Source organism: Rhinatrema bivittatum, chromosome 19, assembly GCF_901001135.1.
Source record: "Rhinatrema bivittatum chromosome 19, aRhiBiv1.1, whole genome shotgun sequence".
NCBI classification, from domain to species: Eukaryota; Metazoa; Chordata; class Amphibia; order Gymnophiona; family Rhinatrematidae; genus Rhinatrema; species Rhinatrema bivittatum.
The window spans coordinates 6,462,792-6,490,067 of NC_042633.1; the positions used below are offsets into that span (position 1 = coordinate 6,462,792).

At 51.1% G+C, this 27,276-nt stretch overlaps 1 protein-coding gene across 1 annotated transcript in view; it reads left to right on the plus strand.

Moving 5' to 3' along the window:
- Window positions 1-27,276, plus strand: part of LOC115081097 (zinc finger protein 629-like) — a 114,413-nt gene that overhangs the window by 62,702 nt on the left and 24,435 nt on the right. The window contains exon 5 of the mRNA XM_029585611.1: window positions 1,669-1,776. Within this exon, the coding sequence (XP_029441471.1) occupies window positions 1,669-1,776 (108 nt within the window). The remainder of the gene's footprint in view (window positions 1-1,668; window positions 1,777-27,276) is intronic.

Sequence of the window (27,276 nt, forward strand, 5' to 3'; positions counted from 1 at the left end):
TTTTTTCCCTTTTCACTTCTCTGCGACTGACTTATTGTTCAGAGAGTGGGACACTCCGGACTTGGGTTTCAAGGTGAGTAAGGCTATGGATAAGCTATATCCTCTGCCTGGGGAAGCTTTAGACTGTCTCCGAGTTCCCAAGGTGGATGCGGCAGTTTCAGCGGTCACTAAAAAGCCACCATCCCGGTCACGGGTGTGACGGCCCTTAAGGACCTGCAGGATAGAAAATTGGAACTGCAGCCCAAGAAGATTTCTGAAGTGTCGGCGCTCGGAGTGTGAGCTGCCATGTGCAGCAATTTTTCATTGCGCGCGGAATTTCACTGGGTGCAGCAACTTCAGGCCAACGCCAGCCTCTCGGAGGGTGAACTTTCCAGGCAGGTCATCTTGAGGTGGTAATCGCGTATAGTGCAGATGTGCTTTATGATCTGTTGTGGACTTCGGCCAGATCCATGGTGTCAACTGTCTCTGTGCGCAGGCTTCTGTGGTTGTGGAACTGGTCAGCGGATGTTTCCTCAAAGGCTCAGCTCGGCTTCTTGCCTTTTAAAGGCAAGTTGCTTTTTGGCAAGAACATGGAGGACATGATTCAATCTCTGGGTGAAAATAAAATTCATAAATTGCCAGAGGATCAGCCCAGGTTGAGGGGCTCCTTTCCAACTCGGTCTCGTTTCCGGAGAAACAAACCTCTTGGTCTACGGGTTTCTCCTTTCGGCAAGGCTCAAACAGACAACTGCCATGGTCCCAGTCCTTTCGAGGCAGGCGTTTCGGGAGAGCCAGTAACCCCCAGTCTGTCCCTGGAGTTAAGTCCTCGCAATGAAATACGGCCGGTCCAACCCTCGGTTCCGGTAGTAGGGGACAGACTATTGCTCTTTTACGAGGAATAGACCAAAGTGACGTCGGACCAGTGGGTTCTCACTGTGATAAGTCATGGTTATGCTTTAGATTTTGTACGGTACCCCCAGGACAAGTTTCTGGTCTCCCCATGCGCGTACCAGGAAAAACGAGAGGCGGTACACGAGATGTTACAGCGCCTTCTGGAGTTGGGAGCCATCACGCCAGTTCCTTTGGCCGAACGGCGAAGGGGTCGCTATTCCATTTACTTTGTGGTCCCAAAAAAGGAAGGCGCATTCCAGTCTATCTTAGATTTAAAAAGAGTCAACCGGTGTCTTCGGGTTCCTCATTTCCGGATGGAGACTCTGAGGTCCATATTATCAAGTAGTCTTAAGTTTTTGGTATACAGTCTTTATGCTTGGGTACAGATCAATACTGAGGAACTGCAAGTGGCACTCAGGGTTATGTAGCAGTGTCAGTAAAACTCTGTCTGCTGGTAGGGATGCAAAACTCAGGAGTCTGGACTGATCTGTGGTACTACAGGAATGAAAATTAGCAGGTAAGAACCAATTTTCCTTTCTTCGCTCTACAACCCTGTAGTGGCCAGTCATGAAAGGGATTGGAACCCCCCATCCCCCCCCCTTTTGAAAAACTGTCCTCTCTCTTCTGTGGTGAAAAGAAGCAGAGCCACAGATGGCCGAGGTGTGCACAGGGATTTCATTTTGGAAAGTCCCGTGTGTTGCTTAAACCTTGTGCTTTGTGCCTGCCAAAATCCTCGTTAAGTTAGTCCCTGAGACTGTTAAATATCCGAAAGCACTTTTTTTGTTTTTTTCCTAACAGGCAGCACAGGCCAAGACCCGGATTCCTGGGTACCGATCCTGAAAATGGAAGAGCCGCGTGTTTGTGAACCGCCGGAGGAAGGAGAAGAGATGATCAAGACCATTGTGGGTGAGTCAGCAACAAAATCCTTTCCACAAATGAACTTGCTGTCTACTCTCCTGTACCTCAGGCATCATGCACAGGGATCAGTTCTCCCAAGGGCTTAAGTAACCAGCTGTGGCTTTGAGATCGTCAAGGTCACTGGGCTGTGCGCTCAGTGCACAAAAACTGCCCCCTCCATGCAAATCCCATGTTGATCAGGACATTAGTTCCCAATGCAGAGGACGTGCATGTGCTTAACTCAGGTTTAATGCTGGAAATTTAACTCCTGATCGCATCCTGATTAATGTGACTAGCATAGCAGGGTTTAAAAGATGCTGGACAAGTTCCTGGAAGCAAAGTCCATAAGACATTATTAGCTAGGTAGACTAAAAGAAGCTATTATTATCTCTAAGAGCGAGTAACAGGAATTCCTCTTCATCCAGGCAAGCCAGTCCATGCCAGTGGGTTGTGCATTCCAACCAGCAGGTGGAGACGGAGAACAAACACTCGCTGTTGTAACCCTTATATAGCTCTGCTCGGGCACCAGCCAGTCAGTTTTTTTCCTTCTCCAGCAGGAGGTGGACATGCATCCATGCTTGTGGATCTTGGCCTGCCTGAATTGAACAGGCCGGTTTGACCTCCTGTGGTGAAAGCAGTAGTTGAGTGTCTGAGAACCAATCTCAGGAGACAAGCAAAAAATAAAAAAGGACAGGAGTAAGGTGAAGGCTGCGGTGCTAGTCCTCCTCTGGGCAGGAGAAGAGATTCGGTAGGGTAAGGAGGCCTTGCTGCATAGTCCTCTTTGTCTGGTCCTGCTTACTTCCCTCTACTTTCTCCCTACCTTTTTTTCTAATTTTGCCCGATTTGTTTGTGGAAAGTTTATTGAAAAAAACCCCATGTGTGTGCATCGAGCAGAGCTGGGAGTGGATGCCGACGCGATCTTTTGCAGGGTGGGCAGCCGGACAAAGCCACTCTTGGCAGGTGCCATTTTTAGACAATGCTGGGGAGGAGCCGGCTGTCGTGGAACGTGTGGGCACCAACGACATAGGAAAATGTGGGAGGGAGGTTCTGGAAGCCAAATTTAGGCTCTTAGGTACAAAGCTTAAATCCAGAACCTCCAGGGTAGCATTCTCTGAAATGCTCCCTGTTCCACGCGCAGGTCACCAGAGGCAGGCAGAGCTCCGGAGTCTCAATGCGTGGATGAGACGATGGTGCAAGGAAGAGGGATTCAGTTTTGTAAGGAACTAGGGAACCTTTTGAGGAAGGGGGAGTCTCTTCCGAAGGGATGAGCTCCACCTTAACCAGGGTGGAACCAGACTGCTGGCGCTAACCTTTAAAAAGGAGATAGAGCAGCTTATAAACTAGAACAAAGGGGAAAGCCGACAGTCGCTCAGTAGCGCATGGTTCGGAGGGAGGTATCTTCAAAGGATACTAATGATGCATTAGAATTAGGGCATCCTGACAATGAGGTTCCAATAATAAGAAAAGTAGTCCAAGTTCCTGTAACTAAAAACTCATCTGAGCTAAAAAATTCATCTGAGCTAAAAAACTCATCTGAGCTAAAAAGCAGAATAAAATGACAAACAAAAAACAAACTTTGAAATGTTTGTATGCTAATGCCAGAAGTCTAAGAAGTAAGATGGGAGAATTAGAATGTATAGCAGTGAATGATGACATAGACTTAATTGGCATCTCAGAGACATGGTGGAAGGAGGATAACCAATGGGACAGTGCTATACCGGGGTACAAATTATATCGCAGTGACAGAGAGGAGCACCCGGAAGGCGGTGTAGCGCTTTATGTCCGGGAAGGCATAGAGTCCAACAGGATAAACATCCTACATGAGACTAAATGCACAATTGAATCTTTATGGGTAGAAATCCCTTGTGTGTTGGGGAAGACTATATTGATAGGGGTATACTACCGTCCACCTGGCCAAGATTGTGAGACGGACAGTGAAATGCTAAGAGAAGTTAGGGAAGCTAACCAAATTGATAGTGCAGTAATAATGGGAGATTTCCTAGCGTTAGCAGATGGACTCAGGACCAATGGGTATAGTGTACTCCTGATAGCAGTTGGAGACGGATCAGATTTCAATCTGACGTCAGCCCCTAGTACATATACCCCTGCAGGAAGTGCAGCTCTTCAGTATTTTCCGTCTCCATAGCAGTTAGGGACTATCTGCACGCTCTCACAGTGTTAGAACAAAATTCAACGGAGAAAACCCAAAGTCGGAAGAAAACTTACCTGAAGACGAGCCCCGCTCTCTTCCGGTGATACCCTCGGGTCCCTCCCCCAGTTGAGAATTCCTGAGGTGATTTCCGTGGTCCCTCGGAGGTGAGCCTCGGTCCGGCGGCCGAATTGCGGCGAGGACCTAGCCCCTGATCTCGGATGTGGCTGAGAGGCAGCGGGTGCACCCTCGAGCGCGGCGGTGAAGCTATTTGCCCTCTCCCCCCGCAGCCGGAGACCGCCCGGGACGAAACCGAGAAGCGCCGAAGACAAGGTAAGGTAGAATTCTTCAGCATAGACTCCGGTCTCCGAGGTATGAGGAGTCCCACAGATCGCCGGCCGGGACCTGTGCTGCCGAGGTGATCCGCCCTAGCAGGGCCAGGCCCCGGTTAGTTTCAAGGGTCCTCCCACGTGGAAACCCTCCGAGGTGGTCGCCATATTGCCCACGTGGTCGCCGTCGCCATATTGGCCCTATTCACTGCTCTGTCCGCCGTCTCGATCCGGGCGCACAAGGCCAACTAGGCGCACAAAATACATGTGCGCATAAAGTTACACGCACAAGGGACGTGCGCATAAAGTAAACGCACAAGGGACATGTGCGCATAAAGAACACACACAAGGGCCGCGCGCATAAGGGGGCGGATTTTCAGCGCCCTGCTCGCCTAAATCCGCCCAAAACCGGGCGGATTTAGGCGAGCAGGGCCCTGCGCGCCGGTGAGCCTATTTTACATAGGCTCACCTGCGCGCGCAGAACCCGGGACTTGCGTAAGTCCCGGGGTTTTCGGAGTGGGCGTGTCGGGAGGCGTGTCGGGGGGCGGGGCCGGAGCGCGCGGCGTTGCGGGGGCGTGTCGGCAGAGTTTTGGGGGCGGGTACGGGGGCGTGGCTACGGCCCGGGGGCGTGGCCGCGCCCTCCGTACCCGCCCCCAGGTCGCGGCCCGGCGCGCAGGAGGCCCGCTGGCGCGCGGGGATTTACGCCTCCCTCCGGGAGGCGTAAATCCCCCAACAAAGGTAGGATGGGGGTTTAGACAGGGCCGGGCGGGTGGGTTAGGTAGGGGAAGGGAGGGGAAGGTGAGGGGAGGGCAAAGGAAAGTTCCCTTCTAGGCCGCTCCGATTTCGGAGCGGCCTAGGAGGGAACGGGGGTAGGCTGCGCGGCTCGGCGCGCGCAGGCTATACGAAATCGATAGCCTTGCGCGCGCCGATCCAGGATTTTAGCCGATACGCGCGACTACGCGCGTATCTACTAAAATCCAGCGTACTTTTGTTTGCGCCTGGAGCGCAAACAAAAGTAGGCTGTTCGCGCTCGTCTGAAAATCTACCCCAAGATATACACGCATTGCGCGCCTATCGGGCTGAGCGCATATCTGCGACTTAGACGCACATCTACGTGCACAACCTGCACGCACATCTCAGACGCGCCGGAGCGCATAAGGGTTTATGTGCCTATAACCATGGCACCACCGGGAACGGAGCTCAAGGCTCAAGGCCTCTGCCCAGCAAGCCATATCAGAGCCGCACAAAGCGAAGAGGCCAACGCCCTGTGCGCCCAGTGCAAGGAGGTCCTGGGAGATCCAGGCCAGGGCCAGTCCCACCCAGGACCGAGCACTAGCTCCTCAGTGAGTACCCCGGACCTAGCACATGCAGACGGAGCCTCCGGCTAAACAGCCACAGTCTCCACCAGAAGACCTTTATCCCTCAGGCCACGCTAGGCCTAGACAAATGTTTCCACCACCCAGAAGCCCCACCTATGGGGACACGGACAACTCTGAAGAGGAAGCAGAGCCCCTAGAAGAAGGGGAACTCCCCCCCGGGGACAGAGCCTCACTGAACCATGAGACGCTTCTTCATCAAGGACGAGCTCCCAGACTCGGTCACCCACAGCCTGAAGGAGCTCACTATCCCGAGCGCAAGTGCTTCGGGGGAGCCTAAGACGAATCCCCTGCTAGAGGGACTCCGTCAGACCTCTCGCCATTTCCCTCTCTTACAAGCCGTCCAGCAGCTAATTGACCTGGAATGGAGTGCTCCAGAGTCCACATTCAAAGGGGCACAAGCTATGGCAGCCATGTACCCCCTGGACCCGGCTGCCAAAGACCTTCTGACATGCCCAAAAGTGGATGCCATGGTCTGCGCGGACTCGAAGCGCACTACTATCCCAGTGGAGGGAGGAGCAGTGCTCAAAGATGTTCAGGACCGACGTCTGGAATCCATCAATAAACAGTCCTTTGACGTCGCCGCCATGTCTCTACAAATAGCAGCCTGCTGCACCGTAGTGTAATCAGCTGTGGCTGCCAGGAGAGAACTCTGGCTCCGAAGCTGGTCGGCTGACGCATCTTCCAATATGCGTCTCACAAGGATGCCCTTCTGTTCGGCAGCGAACTAGAGAAACTGGCCAACAAATGGGGTGAGTCCCCATTGCCGCGCCTACCGGAGGACAGGAATAAAAGAAACCAGCGACCCTTTCCCCGGGCCTCCAGGGGCAGAGGTTCACAATGCTTCAACCCATATAGAAGCAACTATCAAGCGCCCCGCCCTACGGGCAGGAACCAGTCCTTTCGGAACAAGCACAGCAAGAGGGGAACCAGTTCAGGTCCAGGCCCCAGCCGCACCCCACAATGAGATTCAGCCGACCCGTCCAAGGGAAGAAGCCATAGGGGGCAGACTAGCCCTATTCTACCACAGATGGGTCGAGATAACTTCGGACAAGTGGGTCCTAGCCATCATTCGAGAGGGGTACTACCTGGATTTCCTACGAACCCCTCCGGACAAGTTTGTGGAACCCCCCTGCCACAACCTCTCCAAGTGGAAGCTACACTGACCAGACTACTGGCCCTCGAGGCCATAACCCCAGTGCCTCCTCAAGAAATAAATACTGGGCATTATTCCATTTATTTTATTGTCCCCAAGAAAGAGGGGACGTTCAGGCCCATCCTGGACCTCAAGGCAGTCAACCGCCACCTGAGGATTCCCCGCTTCCGCATGGAAACCCTATGCTCTGTAATAAGGGCGATACAACCGGGAGAGTTCCTCACATCCCTGGATCTTTCGGAGGCCTACCTTCACATCCCAATTCATCAGGAGCATCAGCGCTTCTTACGCTTCAAAGCCCTGGATCGTCACTACCAGTTGCGGGCACTACCCTTCGGGTCAGCCACAGCACCCCGGACGTTCACCAAGATCATAGTGGTGGTGGCGGCAACACTGAGGAAGGAAGGAATCCTCATACACCCTTACCTAGATGATTGGCTGATCAGGGCGAAATCCCCAGAGGAAAGCCAACAAACAACCAACAGAGTCAAAACTCTACTGGAGAGCCTCAGATGGGTGATCAACACAAACAAAAGTTGTTTGCAGCCCACACAGTCGCTAGAATATCTAGGAGTCCGATTTGACACCAAAGAAGACAAGGTCAGCCTGACTCCCACAAGGAGATCAAAACTGAGGAACCGGTTACAAATCCTGCTGAGCGAACCTCGCCCCACAGCATGGGATTACCTGCAAGTCCTCGGTCTGATGGCATCCACACTGGAAGTAGTGCCATGGGCGCGAGCTCACACGAGACCCCTACAGCGCTCACTCATATCGCGATGGAATCCACTGTCTCAGAACTACGCCGTCCGTCTATCGCTCCCGGGCAGGGTCCGGACCCAGTTACGGTGGTGGCTGCAAGGCAGCCACCTGAACCAGGGGGTAAGGCTGTCTTCACCAACCTGGACCCTGCTCACCACAGACGCCAGCCTACGAGGATGGGGAGCACACTGCGAGGAGCTAACCGCCCAAGGGCAGTGGAACACAGAAGAGTCGGGATGGAACATCAACCGCCTAGAAGCGTGGGCGGTCAGACTAGCCTGCCTGCGATTCGCTCACAGACTTCGAGACAAAGTGGTCAGAGTAATGTCGGACAACGCCACGACAGTGGCCTACATCAACCGTCAGGGGGGAACCAGAAGCCAACAGGTTCCTCTGGAAATTGACCCTCTAATGTCGTGGGCTGAAGTAAACCTCCAGGAGAACTCAGCCGTCCACATCGCCGGGAAAGACAACATCACGGCAGACTACCTCAGCAGACAAATTCTAGACCCAGGAGAATGGAAGCTGTCGCCCGCAGCGTTCCAAATGATAGTGAACCGGTGGGGGACACCAGACATGGACCTTCTGGCAAACCGGTCCAACGCCCAAGTACCCAGGTACTTCAGTCGCAGGCGGGAACCTCAGTCCCAGGGGATCGATGCCCGGGTACAGACCTGGCCACAGGGGACCCTATTATACACCTCCCCGCCGTGGCCCCTATTGGGCGCAATCATCCACAAGATACAGCAACACAGGGGACTAGTACTTCTAGTGGCCCCGGTCTGGCCAAGAAGACCGTGGTACGCAGACATGAGAAGACTACTAGCAGGGACCCCCCTGCCACTACCTCCACACAGAGACCTGCTGCAACAGGGCCCGATCCTCCATGAGGATCCAACTCAATTCTCTCTTACAGCGTGGCCATTGAGAGGGCTCGCCTGAGAAAGAACGGATACTCAGGGGCTGTAATCGACACACTACTCTGAGCACGCAAGTTCTCCACATCTTTAATGTACATAAGGATTTGGCAAGTATTCGAAGCCTGGTGCGAAGACCACAACATCATACCACGCACAATTAAAGTTCCTGTGATCCTGGAATTCCTGCAGAACGGGCCACAGAAGGGTCTGTCCCTCAACTCCATCAAGGTACAGGTAGCCGCATTGTCATGCTAAGGCTCCAAGAGAGAGGGCGACAGCATAGCATCTCACCCGGACGTTTCACGCTTCCCGAAAGGAGTCAAACACATCCGCCCACCACTAAAGTGGCCGGTACCTCTTTGGAATCTCAACCTGGTCTTGGATTTCCTAGCAGGAGCCTCCTTCAGGCCCCTACGAGGTCTGTCCCTCCGCCTGTTAACTTTAAAGACAGCATTCCTGCTGGCGGTTGGTTCAGCACGCCGCATTTCAGAACTACAAGCACTGTCCTGCCGAGAGTCATTCCTCAAGACTCACCCCGGGAACCATCCAACTACGCACGGTCCCTTCGTTTCTTCCCAAAGCGGTATCACACTTCCATCTTAACCAAACCATCTCGCTACCATCACCGGATGAGTTGAAGAATTCAGAAGAGGCTCATAGTCTACGCCACCTCAACATCGGCAGACTCCTATCCAGATCCCTGGAAATGTCGGAACCTGTACGAAAAACGGACCACCTATTCGTCCTTCACAGCGGGAAGAGACAAGGGGAACCGGCCTCGAGGGCAACCATAGCCTGCTGAATCAATGAAGTCATCAAGGCGGCCTACGTAGAAGCAGGCAAGCCTCCGCCTTTACAGGTCAAGGCCCATTCTACTAGAGCCCAGGCAGTGTCCTGGGCAGAAACCAGAATGCTGTCACCCGCCGAGATTTGCAGGGCGGCGACATGGTCCTCCATCCACACCTTCTCCAGATTCTACTGCCTGGATGTCCAGGCTCGGGAGGACACGGCATTTGCAAGGGCAGTACTAAGTGGGTCATGGGCAGCCTCCCACCCGGTTCGGGAGTAGCTTTTATACATCCCATTGGTCCTGAGTCCATCTGCTACACGCTAGGAAATAGAGAAATTACTTACCTGATAATTTCGTTTTCCTTAGTGTAGACAGATGGACTCGGCATCCCACCCTTGGCTGCCGTCACACATGGAATTTTGAATGATTCAAGGATAAGCCATATTGTCATTCACCTAGGACACCCACCCTACCGGGTGTCGACGCTTTCCGGTTGAGTATACTGGCGGTCTCCAGCTATGACCAATTCAACCAGATCAAGTTAATCAAGTTATAAAGTTTAACCAAGTTATAAAGTTATTCAAGTTAATCCAATTAGTCAGTCACACATATATCCACAATGCTTTTCGAGGAGAATACTGAAGAGCTGCACTTCCTGCAGGGGTATATGTACTAGGGCAGCACTTCTCAACCAGTGTGTCGCGACACACCACTGTGTCGCCAAGCACCGGCTGGTGTGTCGCGTGCTCTCGGGCTCTCCCGCTGCTCTTCCTTCCCTGCTGCCATTGCCGCCGGGCTATCAGCACGTTCAAGCCCAGTGGGAACGGCAGCGGTGCTAGAAGAAGCTGTGGCACCCGCGGCTGGCCTTTCCTTCTTCCCACTCCTTCCCCCCCCCCCCCCCCGTGACCCGGAACAGGAAATGATACACAGTGCGGTGCGCGGGAAGGAGAAAGGCCGTGCCACGTGGAAAAGTAGCAGCGGCGGCGGCAGCAGCGGCCCCCGAGCAATCGAAGCAGCCGGTAATCGGGAAAGGAGACAGCAGCATGAGCCTCCCGCGGCCGATGGGATTCTTCTTTCTTGGCCTGCGGGGGCTGGAGGAGGAGGCTGCTGCAGCTACCATTTGTGCTGGGGGGGGGGGGGAGAGGAAGTGAGTGAGAGAGAGAGAAGCAGCCAGCCAGCCAGCCTGTGTGTCAGTGAGAGAATGTATTTGATTGTGAGCATGTGTGTGATTAAGAGAAACTGGTCAGAGAGCTGATGTGTGTGTATATGTGAGAGACAATGAAATTGACTGCTCAGGGAGATGACTGATGTGCATGTGAGAGTGTGAGACATTAGTCAGGGAGGTGACTGATGTGTGTGTGTGTGTGAGAGAGAAAAAAAGCATGGAAGTGAGAAATCTGGGTATGTGAGAAAGCATGGGAGTAAGAAGCCTGGTGGTGTGGGGGTGTGTGTGAAAGAAAGCATGGGAGTGAGAAGCCTGATTATGTGAGAGAAAGCATGGGAGTGGGAAGCCTGTGTGTGTGTGCATGCATGAGAGAGAGACTGGTTGGTAAGGTGACTGTGTGTGTGAGAGAAAGAGACTGGTGAATGTGAGAGAAAGAATGTGATTCAGGGAATGAGAAGCCTGTGCACGTGGAGAGTGAGCATGGAAATGAGAGAGAGACTGGTGTGTGTGTGTGTGTGTGTGTAACATAGAGAAAGTGATTATGGGAATGAGAAGCCTGTGCATGTGAAGAGAGTGAGCATGGGAGTGAGAAACCTGGGTGTGTGTGAGACACAGCATGGGAGGGAGAAGCCTGTATATCTGAAAGAGAACATGGAAGCCTGTGTGTGGGTATGCATGAGAGAGATCAGGTGACTGGTGTGTGTTTGTGTGTTTGTGTGTGTGTGTGTGAGAGAAAGAAAGTGATTATGGGAATGAGAAGCCTGTGCATGTGGAGAGAACAAGCATAGGAGTGAGAGACTGGTGAGTGTGTGTGAGACAGAGAAAGTGATTATGAGAGTGAGAAGCCCGTATATGTAAGTAGAACACGGGAGTGGGAGGCCTGTGTGTGCGTGTATGGCATGAGAGAAACTGTTCAGGAAGGTGACTGGTGTGTGTGTCAAAGACTGTTTGGGAGATGATTGGTGTGTGAGAGACAGAAACTGATCATGGGGGCATGACTGGTATGGTGTGTGTTTGAGAGACATGGGCCCTAAGGAAGAGGACCATGAGTATAGAGCTTAGCCTCTACTGCTGCTTCTGCTGTGTGCTATGGCCTGCATGGAAGAGGAGTAGGAGAGCTGCTGGAGGGGGTAAGTAAAGGTGGCTTTTTAAGTTTATTTTTCTTGATTGACTGCCATTTTAATTATTTAATATTATGTGATGTGTCTGCTTTTTTAAAATATTTTATTGGTGTTTGGAGAATTTTTAATAGTTTTTAATTGTTGGATGTTATTCTGTTCATAGCTGTTTTGAAACATTTATTCTGCTTATTAGTATAGTTTTACAATTATTTCTGTGTGGGGATCTATAGCTGCTTGCTAGTTCTGTTTTCCTAATAAGAGGTGTATTGGTTTTTAGGGCCTGATTTATGCATTACTACAGATCCTGGGAGTATGTTAGGTCGGTTCTGTGTCTGTTACCAAGATAAGATATTTTACTAGCATGTAAGCGTTTGTATTAGTCTTATTTGTTGTGTTTTCTCAAGAGGACATGCATTGGTGGTAAACTGCTGTCTTTTCATAAGTAGGGCTATTGAGCCTGGAAGTAGGAGGAGTTTGAGTTGCTGTTACTGAGATGACACCAGAACCAGAATATCTTTTTTGTAGGGTGAGTTGTATGGGGAATGTCATAATTCTGCTTTACATCCATTATTGTGGTTCAGGGGGGTTCCCGTGGATGCAAACTGTACTTTTACATCTAGCCCCGTGACGATCATGGGTCAGTGTGTCACGCATGTGAGAACCATTTGTCAGGTGTGTCCTGACAGAAAAAAGGTTGAGAACCACTGTACTAGGGGCTGACGTCAGATTGAAATCTGATCCGTCTCCAGCTGCTATCAGGAGTACACTATACCCATTGGTCTTGAGTCCATCTGTCTACACTAAGAAAAATGAAATTATCAGGTAAGTAATTTCTCCATTTCAATTACTCCAATATTGACTGGGTACATGTATCATCGGGACATGCTGGAGAGATAAAGTTCCTGGATGGAATAAATGACAGTTTTATGGAGCAATTGGTTCAGGAACCAATGAGAGAGGGAACAATTTTAGATCTAATTCTCAGTGGAGCACAGGAGTTGGTGAGAGAGGTAATGGTGGTAGGGCCGCTTGGCAATAGTGATCATAATATGATTAAATTTGAATTAATGACTGGACGGGGGACAGTAAGCAAATCCACGGCTCTTATGCTAAACTTTCAAAAGGGAAACTTTGATAAAATGAGAAAAATAGAAAAAAACTGAAAGGAGCAGCTAGAAAGGTAAAAAGTGTGCAAGAGGCGTGGTCATTGTTAAAAATACCATCCTAGAAGCACAGTCCAGATGTATTCCACACATTAAGAAAGGTGGAAGGAAGGCAAAATGATTACCGGCATGGTTAAAAGGTGAGGTGAAAGAAGCTATTTTAGCCAAAAGATCTTCATTCAAAAATTGGAAGAAGGATCCAACAGAAGAAAATAGGATAATGCATAAGCTGATGATATTTGTCTAACCTTTTTTTCATGACTTACTGTAAACCGTTATGATGATGAAACCAAATGATGGTATACAAAACACGTTAAATAAATAAAAAATAAATAAATAAGTGTTGGCAAGTTAAATGTAAGACATTGTAAGACAGGCTAAGAGAGAATTTGAAAAGAAATTGGCCTTAGAGGCAAAAACTCACAGTAAAAACTTTTTAAAATATATCTGAAGCAGAAAGCCTGTGAAGGAGTCAGTTGGACAGTTAGATGACCGAGGGTTTAAAAGGGCACTTAGAGAAGATAAGGCCATCATGGAAAGATTAAATGATTTCTTTGCTTCTGTATTTACTGTAGAGGATGTTGGGGAAATATTCGTACCGGAGAAGGTTTTCATGGGTAATGATTCAGATGGACTGAACCAAATCACGGTGTACCTAGAAAATGTGGTAGGCCTGATTGACAAACTGAAGAGTAGTAAATCACCTGGACCGGATGGTATACACCCCAGGGTTCTGAAGGAACTCAAAAATTTGTAACCTATCATTAAAATCATCCATTGTACCTGAGGACTGGAGGGCGGCTAATGTAACCCCCAATATTTAAAAAGGCCTCTAGGGGCGATCTGGGAAACTACAGACCGGTTAGCCTGACTTCAGTGCCAGGAAAAATAGTGGAAAGTGTTCTAAATATCAAAATCACAGAACATATAGAAAGGCATGGTTTAATGGAACAAAGTCGGCATGGCTTTACCTAAGGCAAGTCTTGCCTCAAAAATCTGCTTCACTTTTTTGAAGGCGTTAATAAACATGTAGATAAAGGTGAACCGGTAGATGTAGTGTATTTGGATTTTCAGAAGGCTAACTTCCTCATGAGAGGCTTCTAGGAAAAGTAAAAAGTCATGAGATAGGTGGTGATGTCCTTTCATGGATTACAAATTTGCTAAAAGACAGGATACAGAGAGTAGGATTAAATGGACAATTTTCTCAGTGGAAGGGAGTGGGCAGTGGAGTGCCTCAGGGATCTGTATTGGGACCCGTACTTTTCAATATATTTTATAATGATCTGGAAAGAAATATGACGAGTGAGGTAATCAAATTAGCAGATGATACAAAATTATTCAGAGTAGTTAAATCACAAGCAGAGTGTGATAAATTGCAGGAAGATCTTGTGAGACTGGAAAATTGGGCATCCAAATGGCAGATGAAATTTAATGTGGATAAGTGCAGGGTGATGCATATAGGGAAAAATAACCCATGCTATAGTTATACAATGTTAGGTTCCTTCCCTGTACGTACCAGGATCAGTCCAGGACACCTGGGTTGTGACTCCGCACCAGTAGATGGAGACAGACTAAAACTTGTGGGCGGAGCCATATAAGTCCCTGTGCCAGTCACAGCCCCCCCTCAGTCTTACTCTGTCTCCAGTAGATGGTGCAGGTCTAGTCACAGCCCTGCCTGACCTGATTCTGGTGTTGGTGTTAGTCAGGTTTGAATTTTTGGGCTAGGTTTTTTGTTAGGCATAGTTGTTTATATACCAAATTGGGGTTTTCTTTTAATCCCTTAGTCTCGGGTGCCCTGCCTCCCAGGGGGGTTGAGAGGTCCTGAGGGGACTACCCTCCCCCGGTTGAGGCCGCTGCCAGGGTCGAGGACCCGGCTGGTCTAGTGGCAGCGTCAGGGGTGACACCGGGGAGCCCGGTTCACTCACCCCTGCAGGACTAGGGCTCCAGGACCCGGGACAGCGGCGTCAGCATTTTAAAAAAAAAGTTTTCTGTTTTTATTTTGTTGCGGCCGGCTCTCCGTTGCTTCGGCGTCGCTGCTCCGTCGTTTTCGCGCAGGGGGGCGCCGCAGGCAAGAGGGGAGGTCGCCGAATTAGTTTTTTCTTTAATTTTGACGCGCCTCAGTTTTTTACTTCCCGCGGTCGCCGGCTTGCCGCGCGGTTCTTCAGGCAAGGCTTGTGGGTCGGCGCGCGCGCGTTTTTTTTTTTCCCAGAAGGGCCTCTGCTCGGCCTGCATCCAGGACGGTGAACCAACGTCCAGGGCATCGCGGGGGGCTCGGGCCCGGATCGCGTGTTCGCCGCCGCGAGGGGTAGGCCCAGTAAATAGGCCTCAGGACATTTTCCTGCTCAGCGCGGGAGCGGCGGCCATTTTGGCCACTGGCAAGGAATTCTCGCGGACCGCGGCAGGCGATTAAGCTCTCCCTCCCGCGTTATCCCCGCAGCGGGGCGCGGCAGGAGGGGGCGCCGAGGAGGGGCTGTGGCCCCGGGGGGATTCCGGCGCCGATTCTTCCGAATCCGGGTCGTTTCTCTGAGGATTTCGCGGGCTTGCTGCGCAAGGTACTTATGTACAAGCGCAGCAAGCGCTCCCGAGGGGGGGGGCTCTGGGGAGGGCTCCAACCAGGCCCCACCGAGTAAGCGCAAGGCGAAAAAGACCGCGATGCTCGCCCAGGAGCCAGCGCGAGGGAAACGGCTTCCCCGGAGCGTACCTCAGGAGTCAGATCCAGAAGATTCCTCCACGGCGGATACTGGTGGTCTCGAGGAGCCCCCGAGGGGGGCTGAGGAGACGGGGGCGGATGGCTCCGCCCAGCCCGGCGCGGGAACAGGTACCCAGGCAGCGGACGGGGATGACCCCAAGGTAGTCCGTCTGTTCCGCAGAGAGGAACTGTCGCCATTCATCCCGGCCATTCTCCAGGACCTGGGGATAGAGGCTTCCCCAGTGGTGGTCCGCCAGGAGGTCAATATGGATCCAGTGCGACTGGGATACCCCGGAATTAGGGTTGATAGTCAGCAAGGCCATGGATAAGCTCTACCCGCTCCCGGAGGAGGCGCTGGAGCTTCTGCAACTTCCAAAGGTGGATTCAGCGGTCTCCACGGTGACGAAGAGGCCCACTATCCCGGTCACGGGGGCGACGGCCCTTCGGGATATACAAGACAGGAAGCTTGTAGTGCAGCTCAAGAAGATATTTGAGGTATCCGCCCTAGGGGTGCGGGCAGCAATCTGCACTAACTTCGCCATGCGCACTAGTTTACGCTGGGCCCAGGTCCTTCAGGCGAATGCAGGCCTGTTGGCGGAGGAGGCGTCTCAGGCTGATAGATTGGAGGCGGCAATAGCTTATGGAGCTGACGCCCTCCACAACCTGCTGCGCACCTCTGCTAGGTCCATAGTAGCCGCAGTTTCGGCGCGCCGTCTCCTGTGGCTACGCAACTGGGCAGCGGATGGCTCTTCCAAAGCCCACCTGGGTTCGTTACCTTTCAAGGAGTTGGATGATTTGATGGTTTCTCTGGGAGAGAACAGGGCATTCTAGCTGCCCGAGGATAGGGCCAGGGCGCGGCCCTCCTTTCCGGCCAGTGCCCGGTTCCGGGGGCCCAGGAAATCACGCCCTCAAAGATCCACCGGCTCTTCGTATAGACCATCTTCTTCCCGGAACACTCAATGGCAGCAGTCCTTTCGTGGGAAACGTTACGGGGAGCAAGGCGGGGCCCTGTCGGGTGCGGGGTCCAAGCCCTCGCATTGAACTCCGGCCGGTCCACCTCTCGTTGCGCCTGCGGCACGCCGTTCCAAATGTAGGGGCGCGGTTAACTTTATATTTCGAGGAGTGGACCAGGGTGATGTCGGGCCAGTGGGTCCTCGACGTGATAAGACACGGCTACGAGTTAGATTTTGCTCGCATCCCAGCGGACAAGTTCCTGGTCTCGCCCTGCAAGGCCCCAGGAAGAGGGCAGCGATGTTGGACACCTTCCGTCAGCTGGAAAGCTTGGGGGCCATATCCCCCGTCCCTGCCGATCGGCGCGGCTCGGGCCGTTACTCCATTTACTTCGTAGTTCCCAAGAAGGACGGCACTTCAAGGCCAATTCTGGACCTCAAAGGGGTAAACAGATGTCTTCGCGTTCCCCACTTCGAAATGGAAACGATTCGGTCAGTTATCGCTTCGGTGCGTCCGGGCGAATTTCTGACTCCTCTGGATCTCACGGAGGCGTACCTTCACGTGGGCATTCTGCCATCGTGCCAGCAGTTTCTGAGGTTCTGCGTTCTGGGGAGGCACTACCAATTTCGGGCGCTCCTTTTTGGTCTTGCAACGGCGCCTCGGACATTCATGAAAGTGATGGTGGTAGTGGCGGCGCAGCTGCGACGGGAAGGTCTTCTAGTTCTTCCTTACCTAGACGATTGGCTGATTCGGGCGAAGTCAGAGAGTCAGTGTCGACGGGCGGTGGACAGGGTCCTCCAGTTCTTGCAGTCCCTAGGCTGGGTGGTCCATTACAACAAAAGTTATTTGGCTCCCACTCAGTCCTTGGAATATCTGGGGGCCTTATTCGACACGAAACGGGGCAGGGTAATCCTCTCTCAAGATCGGATATGCAAACTGCAATCTCAGGTGCGGCGTCTGTTGTCTCTTCGCCGTCCACGAGTCTGCGATTACCTGACGGTGCTGGGGTCTATGGCTTCAACGCTCGCGTTGGTACCCTGGGCGTTCGCTCACCTGCGGCCATTGCAGTCTTCTTTGCTGTCCCGTTGGACACCAGTTTCAGAGGATTTCTACCTACTGCTCCCGCTTGTGGGTCCGGCGAGATCCAGTCTTCTTTGGTGGCTGGATCCAAGTCATCTGTCCTGTGGCGTATCCCTTCTCGTTCCCGACTGGACGGTGGTGGCCACGGATGCCAGTCTCTCCGGCTGGGGAGCAGTTTGCCTAGGGAAGTCGGTGCAAGGTCGTTGGTCAGCGTCGCAAGCTCAATGGTCCATCAACCACCTCGAGACCAGAGCGGTCTGTCTGGCTCTCCAAGCCTTCATACCCTTGGTGCGGGGACAGGCGGTCCGAGTACTGTCAGACAACGCAACCACCGTGGCCTACATCAATCGTCAAGGAGGGACGAGAAGTCCACTGGTGGCGGAAGAGGTGAGAATTTTGATGGCCTGGTCGGAACAACATCTCAGCAGCATAGCAGCGTCTCACATTGCCGGGGTCGACAACGTGCAGGCGGATTTCTCAGCAGGCATCGTCTAGATCCCGGAGAGTGGGAACTGGCGGACGAGGCGTTTCTTCTCCTCTGCAGGACGTGGGGAGTTCCCCACTTGGATCCGATGGCCACGTGGCACAACGCGAAGGCTCCGCGTTTTTTACAGTCGGCGTCGAGAGCGGGGAGCAGAGGGCGTCGATGCGCTGGTGCTCCCTTGGCCGACGGATGTGCTGCTGTACGTGTTTCCCCCGTGGCCACTGATCGGCAAGATCCTGCGGCGTGTAGAATTGCACCCATCCAACGTGATCATGGTGGCACCGGAGTGGCCACGCCATCCATGGTTCGCAGACCTCATTCAGTTGTCGGCGGAGGCTCCCCTTCGTCTCCACGGCTTCGCGGGGCTGCTTCATCAGGGCCCCGTCTGTTTGGAGGATGCGGATCACTTTTGTTTCGCGGCATGCTTTTTGAGAGGAATCGGTTAAAGAGCAAAGTTTACTCGGACGCGGTTATTGCTACGCTGCTGAGGTCCCGGAAGCAGTCTCCGTCCCTGGCTTATGTCAGGGTCTGGGTAGTTTTTGAGGATTGGTGTATGAAGCGAGGTTTGGATCCCACCGCCGCTGCGGTCTCTGATATTCTGGCTTTCCTCCAGGTGGGACTGGCCAGAGGCTTGGCGTGCAGTTCCCTACGGGTCCAAGTGGTGGCACTTGGTTGTTTGCGGGGGAAGGTCGGGGGGATCCCCTCTGGCTCTTCACCCGGATATAGCCCGTTTTCCTGAAGGGGGCTAAGCATCTCCGTCCTCCCTTGCGTCCTTCCTGTCCGGCTTGGAATCTTAATTGGGTTCTTTCTGCCTTATGTTCGGCACCGTTTGAGCCTTTTTGCAGCGCTCTACTGTCTAGGATCTCACGTTGAAGACCGTGTTTCTGGTGGCGATTTCTTCGGCACGCCGTATCTCGGAATTGCAGGCGTGGTCATGTAGGGAGCCGTCCTTGCGACTCTCCGCCACAGGCGTTTCCTTGCGCACGGTCCCTTCTTTCTTCCGACGGTCGTCTCGGCTTTTCATTTGAATCAATCCGTTGAACTTCCCGCTTTCGCGGTCGGGGAGTCGTCGGATCCGAAGACGAGAGACTTACGAAAGCTGGATGTGAGGAGGTCCCTCCTTCGCTATCTGGAGGTCACTAATCCTTTTCGGATAACGGATCATCTGTTTGTCCTCCTTTCTGGTCCCAAGAAAGGGGCTGCAGCGTCTCGCACGACGATCGCCCGTTGGCTCTAAGAGGCCATAGGCTCAGCGTACTTTGTACGGGGAAAGACTCCGCCGGTGGGTCTTCGGGCTCATTCGACAAGGTCTCACGCTGCGTCCTGGGCGGAGTCTTCTCAGGTGTCGCCCCAAGAGATTGTAGGGCGGCTACCTGGCAGTCGTTGCATACCTTCGACAGACATTACCGTCTGGATGTTCAGGCCGCTGAGGTCGGAGGGTTTGGAGAGAGGGTACTCCGAGCAGGACTCTCTGCTTCCCACCCTCGGTAAGTTGGCTCTGGTACATCCCAGGTGTCCTGGACTGATCCTGGTACGTACAGGGAAAGGAAAATTAGTTTCTTACCTGATAATTTTCGTTCCTGTAGTACCAAGGATCAGTCCAGGATCCCGCCCGCTGACGGAGAGTCCGCTCATCGTTGTTTCCTTGCGCTCACCGCTTGTTCGCTCTCCCGGTTGGGGAGTCCGGTTCCCGCAGGGGTTGGAATTGTTTCCGATTAAATGGCAAGTTTTGTTAGTTAGCTATGGTTGCCCTTTGGGTTTCTACTTTGACATTACGTATGACTGAGGGGCTGTGACTGGCACAGGGGCTTATATGGCTCCGCCCACAAGTTTTAGTCTGTCTCCATCTACTGGTGCGGAGTCACAACCCAGGTGTCCTGGACTGATCCTTGGTACTACAGGAACGAAAATTATCAGGTAAGAAACTAATTTTCCTATATTAGGCGCTAACACCCAAGAAAGAGATCCAGGCGTCATAGTGGATAACACATTGAAATCGTCGGTTCAGTGTGCTGCTGCAGTCAAAAAAGCAAACAGAATGTTGGGAATTATTAGAAAGGGAATGATAAATAAAACGGAAAATGTCAAAATGCCTCTGCATCACTCCATGGTGAGACCACACCTTAAATACTGTGTACAATTCTGGTCGCCACATCTCAAGAAAGATATAGTTGTGATGGAGAAGGTACAGAAAAGGGCGACCAAAATGATAAAGGGGATGGAACAGCTCCCCTATGAGGAAAGACTAAAGAGGTTAGGACTTTTCAGCTTGGAGAAGAGATGGCTGAGGGGGGATATGATAGAGGTGTTTAAAATCATGAGAGGTCTAGAACGGGTAAATAGAAGGATAATAGAAGGACTAGGGGGCACTCCATGAAGTTAGCATGTGGCACATTTAAAACTAATCGGAGAAAGTTCTTTTTCACTCAACGCACAATTAAACTCTGGAATTTGTTGCAAGGGGATGTGGTTAGTGCAGTTAGTGTAGCTGTGTTTAAAAAAGGATTGGATAAGTTCTTGGAGGAGAAGTCCATTACCTGTTATTAATTAAGTTGACTTAAAAAATAGCCACTGCTATTACTAGCAACAGGAGCATGGAATAGACTTAGTTTTTGGGTACTTGCCAGGTTCTTATGGCCTGGATTGTCCACTGTTGTAAACAGGATGCTCGGCTTGATGGACCCTTGGTCTGACTCAGTATGGCATGTTCTTATGTTCACGACGGATACACTTTGGAATTTAGCCGTCCTCTCTCAGACGCTTTTATAGTTTCCCCCTGCAACTCCGTAGAAAAGAAGTCAGCGGTCCAGTGCACGCTGCAACAGTTGCTCACCCGAAAGGCAGTGGTTCCAGTTCCAAAGGATCAAGGTGGCACAGGGCACTATTCCATTTACTTCATGGTTCCCAAGAAAGAGGGTTTGTTTCGACCTATTCTGGTTCTCAGGGGGGTCAATTGGGCCCTCCGGGTTACCCATCTTTGGATGGAAACATTAAGATAAGTGATCATGGCAGTGAAGAAGGTAGAATTTCTTACTTCTCTGGTCCTATTGGAAGCTTACCTTCATATTTCAATTCCTCTACTTTCTGCTCCACCAGTCCTGAACCTATGAATTCATCCTCTCATCCAGCATAAATGGAAGCAGAGTTCTACTTTTTTTTTTACAATGACACCACTAGAATATATGTGATGTTCAGACCAATTCAACCAGTGTTCTCTGCCTCCAGCTGTTGGATGGGAGTTTTGCTCTTGTAACTGTACAAAAGAAAGAAGAAGATAAAGAAGACAAATTATTTTCAGCCCTTTTACTGTTGTCAAAGTGGCTTAATTTGTGGCCATGCTCCAGCGAGCCCTAGAAACTATAATTTTGTTTTGCTTCTATACCTTTTGTGTTATGGTCCTGAGGAGTGGATCCTTAGTCCGAGGTAGAGTTGGCGCTACCTGCAAGAGAAGACCCTCACAGGTCCCTACCGTCGGAAGGCGAGGCAGTACTGAAACGAGGACCGGATGGAGCTTCACCAGTACCAGCCCCATTCCCCCCGGGTTGAGCCCTTGAGTACATTGGGCCGGCTGGACTTAGGTGGACCTCCGTGAAGGCAGGAGAAGAGACGATGTACAGTGGGAGGTCGGAACCCGGTCCAGAGGCCAGTGCCAGAAGAATGGTCGGAAGCCAGTCCAGAAGTCAGAAGCCAAAGATCCGTCCGAGGAGGAAGGGAGTGGAAGCAGGAACTGGGCAGGAGAACAGAAGCGGGTCCGAGGAAGGCAGGCAGCGGAGCACAGGAAACAGGAACAGGAACAATACAGAACCAGGAGCCAAGAAACCAAGGCAAGGTCTGAGAAGTAGACCTTGCCTTAAATAGTATACTGGAAGGAGGAGTCCCCCGGAAGGAGCTGCGGCTATATCCTGTCATGGCCCCTTTAAAAGAATTGATCAGCCGCGCACACGGCTCTAGGCAGGCCCGGCGGGGGAGGAGCCAGCAACAGAGGGGAGACACGCCGAAGGACGCGGCCCGGTCAGCATCGGCTGGAACTGCCGCGAAGAAAGCGTCCACCACGGTTGCCTGCTCCTGCAGGCACTTCAGCAACAGTCCTCCTGCGGGGGTGAGTGGTTGGCCCCGGTTGCGAAGCATCACGACCGGCGGCCATAACAGTAACCCCTTCCTTTAGGCCTCCCCCTAGAAGGCTTGGGTTTTCCCGGGTGATCGGTATGAAAGTTCTTGATAAGATCCTTATCTAGGATGTTGGTAGCAGGCTCCCACGAATTCTCTTCAGGCCCGAATCCCTCCCAGGCTAGGAGGTACTCCCATTTGTGGCCTCGTCTCCGGACGTCGAGGATCTCACAGACCTGGTATATGGTTTCCTCCTCCGCCCTAGGCTGCGGAGCTTCAGGGACTTTCCGAGTAGGCTAGGTGAGGACTAGAGGCTTCAACAGGGACACGAGGAAGGAAGTATGGATTCTCAGTTTGGCAGGCAGAAGCAGTTGATAGGTCACGGGACCTAGCTGCCGTATCACCTTGAAGGGACCAATGTAGTGGGGGGCCAGTCTCATCGACGGGACTCTTAGACGGATATGCCTGGTGCTAAGCTATACCTTTTCTTCCGGATGGAACCGTTGAGCCAGTCATCTGTGTTTGTCCTCAAATTTCTTTGCGGTACTAGCCGCCTTACGGAGCATCTGCTGGGTATGAACCCAGAGTCTCTTCAATTGCATTTATTTATTTATTTATTTATTTATTTATTTATTTAACATTTTTATATACCGACCTTCATGAAAGAAAATTCATATCAGATCGGTTTACAGATAACATGAGGGGAATAACAAAGTCAACCATATAACAAGAAATGAAAGTTACATATAACAAGGGGTATTAACCTGGAGGGCTAGGATAGCCGGAGCGATAGAAGGCATAACTGAACAAATTAGATAATACAATAATATGATGAGAAGAGGCATAAGGGGCGGATTTTCAGAGCCCTGCTCGCGTAAATCCGCCCAAAACCGGGCGGATTTACGCGAGCAGGGCCCTGCGCGCCGGGAAGCCTATTTTACATAGGCCTCCCGGCGCGCGCAGAGCCCCGGGACTCGCGTACGTCCCGGGGTTCTCGGAGGGGGGCGTGTCGGGGGGCGGGGCCGGAGCGCGCGGCGTTGCGGGGGCGTGTCGGCAGCGTTTTGGGGGCGGGTACGGGGCGTGGCTACGGCCCGGGGGCGTGGCCGCGCCCTCTGTACCCGCCCCCAGGTCGCGGCCCGGCGCGCAGGAGTCCCGCTCGCGCGCGGGGATTTACGCCTCCCTCCGGGAGGCGTAAATCCCCCGACAAAGGTAGGATGGGGGTTTAGACAGGGCCGGGCGGGTGGGTTAGGTAGGGGAAGGGAGGGGAAGGTGAGGGGAGGGCAAAGGAAAGTTCCCTTCTAGGCGCTCCGATTTCGGAGCGGCCTAGGAGGGAACGGGGGTAGGCTGCGCGGCTCGGCGCGCGCAGGCTATACGAAATCGATAGCCTTGCGCGCGCCGATCCAGGATTTTAGCCGATACGCGCGACTACGCGCGTATCTACTAAAATCCAGCGTACTTTTGTTTGCGCCTGGAGCGCAAACAAAAGTAGGCTGTTCGCGCTCGTCTGAAAATCTACCCCTAAGTGTATAGGCTACACTTGTCAGAGAGTTTAGGTAGGAGTCAGTGTCTGAATTAGTGAGGAATTGCTGGAACTGTAGGTTAAGTGAAGGCCTGGATGAAGAGCCATGTCTTAAGTTTTTTGCGGAAGGTAAACGGGCATGGTTCTAATCTGAGTTCTGTGGGCATCTTGTTCCAGATGGTTGGGCCAGCTGTAGAGAAGGTTCGTTCTTTGGTAGATGATAGGCGAGTAGATTTCGTTGTAGGGGGTTGCAGGGTGCCTTTATATGCTTCTCGAATCGGTCTGTCTGATGAGTATAATTTGAGGGGAATCTGGAGGTCTAGTTGTTGTTGGTTGTGAATGACTTTGTGGATTATAGTGAGAGCCTTGTGTAATATTCTATATTTGATTGGCAGCCAGTGCAGGTTCTGTAGTATGGGAGTGATGTGTGTTCCTCTGTTGGTATTAGTCAGGATTCTTGCCGCAGCATTTTGGAGCATCTGTAATGGTTTGATAGATGAAGTAGGGAGCCCGAGGAGAAGAGAGTTACAGTAATCTGTTTTGGAAAAGAGTGTGACTTGGAGCACTGTCCTGAAATCTTGGAAGTGGAGGAGGGGTTTGAGCCTTTTCATGACTTGTAATTTATAAAAGCAGTCCTTGGTAGTGTTATTGATGGCTTTCTTAAGATTCAGACGGTTATCAATGATTACTCCAAGGTCCCTTACTTGCGTGATCTGGGTGTTGCCTGCTGGTGGATTGATTAAGGCCGAGTGGTCCGAGGAGATGATTAGGAGTTCAGTCTTATTTGCATTCAGAACTAGATTCAAGTTGGTGAGCAGACAGTTTATAGATTTGAGGCAGATTTCCCAAAAGGCGAGAGATTTAGGGAGAGATTCTGTAATGGGAATCAGAATCTGTACGTCATCTGCATAGAGATAGAATTTTAATTTTAGGTCCGTAAGCAGTTGACAGAGGGGCAGGAGGTATATATTGAATAGTGTGGGTGACAAGGAAGAGCCTTGTGGTACTCCTAATGTTGATTTGACATCTGGGGATTCGTTGTTATTGATTTTTACTTTGAAGCTTCTGTTACTTAGAAAGGAGTTAAACCAGCTGCATAGCTGTTAAGCTGGGCTGCTGGTGAAGGAACAGGCAGAGGCAAAGGCAAAGGCGGTCTGGGTTGTCGTCCAAAAATAATTTGAAAAGGTGAGGTCCTGGTCGAGGTACAGGCATGTGAGTTGTGAGAAAACTCCGCCCAGGGGAGAAGTGCTGCCCAGTCGTCTTGACGGGTATTGACATACAAACTAGAAATTGTTTCAAGGTACGATTTGTAAATTCTGCCTGACCGTTGGCTTGAGGGTGAAATGCGGTGGTAAAGTCCAGGGCAATACGAAACGTCTTACAGAGGTTGAGCAGTATCGGGCCGTGAAATGAGGACCATGATCAGATGTGATGTGCTGTGGTATTCAGTGGAAGCGGAAGATATGTAGCATGAACAGTTGGGCCAGACAGGGAGCCGACGGGAGGGAGGGTAGCGGGGTGAAGTGGGCCATTTTGGAAAATCGATCCACTACTACCCATATCACTGTGTTGCCCTCAGAAGGCAGAAGGTCCACAATGAAGTCCGTGGAGATGTTTGTCTAAGGCTTTGTGGGAATTGGAAGAGGTTGTAATAGCCTCCAAGTTTTTCCTGCTGGAATCTTGTGCTGAGCACAGATTGGGCACGAATCAACATATGCTCGTATGTCTTTGCTCATCTCGGGCCACCAATAATGCTGTTGGAGAAGGGTTTGGGTCCGGGCTCATCCTGGATGTCCGGCCAACTGGGAATCGTGAACCCATGCTAAGACTTTGCTACGAAGCCTCTTCGGCACCACAGTTTTACCAGGTGGGACAGTGAGTGGCAGAGAGGATGATGCGAGCCGAATCTGAACCTAGTTCTTAGAGTGCTTTGTGGAGCTCCGTTTGACCCATTGAAGAGAGCAACCCTTAAGGTCTTGACGCCGAAGACGGTTTTTCTAGTAGCCATTTGCTCAGCTAGGAGGGTTTCTGAGTTGCAGGTTCTGTCTTGAGGGGATCCGTTTTTGCGGATTTACAGTAATAGGGTGTCGACACACACTGAGCCTTCCTTTGTGCCTAGGGTGGTGTCATCATTCCATGTTAATCAGATGGTGAATTTGCCAGGATTTCCAAACTGGTCGACAGATTCCCCTAAGGATAGGGAGTTGCATCTTTTGGATGTGCGTAGGACTCTCTTCCGCTATCTGGAGGTCACTAATCCCTTTCGCCGGTACGATCATCTCTTTGTGCTATTCGGAGGAGTGAATAGCACAAAGCCATATCTCATTGGCTTAGGGAGGTGATCACTTCGGCTTACATTTGCAAGGGCCGACCAAGTCTGGTGGGCTTGAGAGCTCATTCTACTCGGGTGCAAGCTATGTCCTGGGCCGAATGTCAACTTCTTTCACCACAGGAGATTTGTAGGGTTGCTGTTTGGTCCTCGCTTCACTTTCACACGACATTATCGTCTAGTTATGAGGGCGCACTCTTTTGGTGAGAGTGTCCTGCGCACGGGCCTTTCGGATTCCCTCCCACCGTAGAGGGCTTGGGTACATCCCACTACTGTGGACTGATCTGGGTATGTTCAGGAAAGGAAAATTGGACAGATACCTTTTACTTTTTCCTACCTATTATTTTATAGTTTTATTTTGTATTCTTAAGCCTTTTACATTTCCTGTTTTATGTTTTTTTAGTTGCTTTTATATTGATACTGTATTAGTTTTGTAGCACTTATCTGGTATATTTTAATATTTTACTTTGTTATTATGAATTTTTGTATTTCACATTTTGTATTTTTCAATGTGTAAACCATTGTGATGGTATTACTAAACAATGGTAGAGAAAAGCTGCCAAATAAAATAAATAATAAAAATACCTGCTAATTTTCATTCCTGTAATACCACAGATCAGTCCAGAGGCCCACCCCACCTTGACTCCGAAAACCTGAAATTCCTGTTGTTTCTTGGGACGCTGAGAAGAAGAATTTTTTAACAGGTTTCTTTCAAGCAGGACCCACGGCGTCCCACATCTTTCTTGTATATAGTTCGGTGGCGGTTGCCCACGTTTCTAATTTATTGTTAGAGGGGGCTTCCATCCCTTATGCCCGGTCGCCTATTCTAAGAGATCATATTTATCTTGGCTTGGGTACAGGTCAATACTGAGGTCCTGCAGGTGGCACTCTCGGTTAGGTAGCAGTGCCTCAAAGTTTTGTTTCTCTGACTCCATCTGCTGGTGGGGGATGCATAACCCACTGGTCTGGACTGATCTGTGGTATTACAGGAACAAAAATTAGCAGGTAAGAACCAATTTTCCTATATTCTAACATTTTTGCGGTGTGGTTTGAATAAACGTTTAGCTTTAAACTCTTTGAAAGTTCAGACAGCTGCCATTTCATGTTTTCAGGGGAAAATTAATGGTAGCTTGATTTCTTCCCTTAGGGATATTTCCCGTTTTCTAAGTGGTGTTAAACATTTACGTCCTCCAATTAGATCTGATTTTCCTCAATGGAATTTAAGTTTAGTTTTGCAAGTGTTAACTAAACCCCCTTTTGAGCCTTTAAGCGATTCTTCAATTAAGGACTTAACCCTTAAAACAGTCTTTTTTGTTGCAATTACTTCTGCAAGGCGAATTTCGAAATTGCAGGCTGTGTCATGTCAATCTCCCTTTTTTAGGTTTACAAAGAATTTGGTAATTCTGAGGCCTGTTCCTT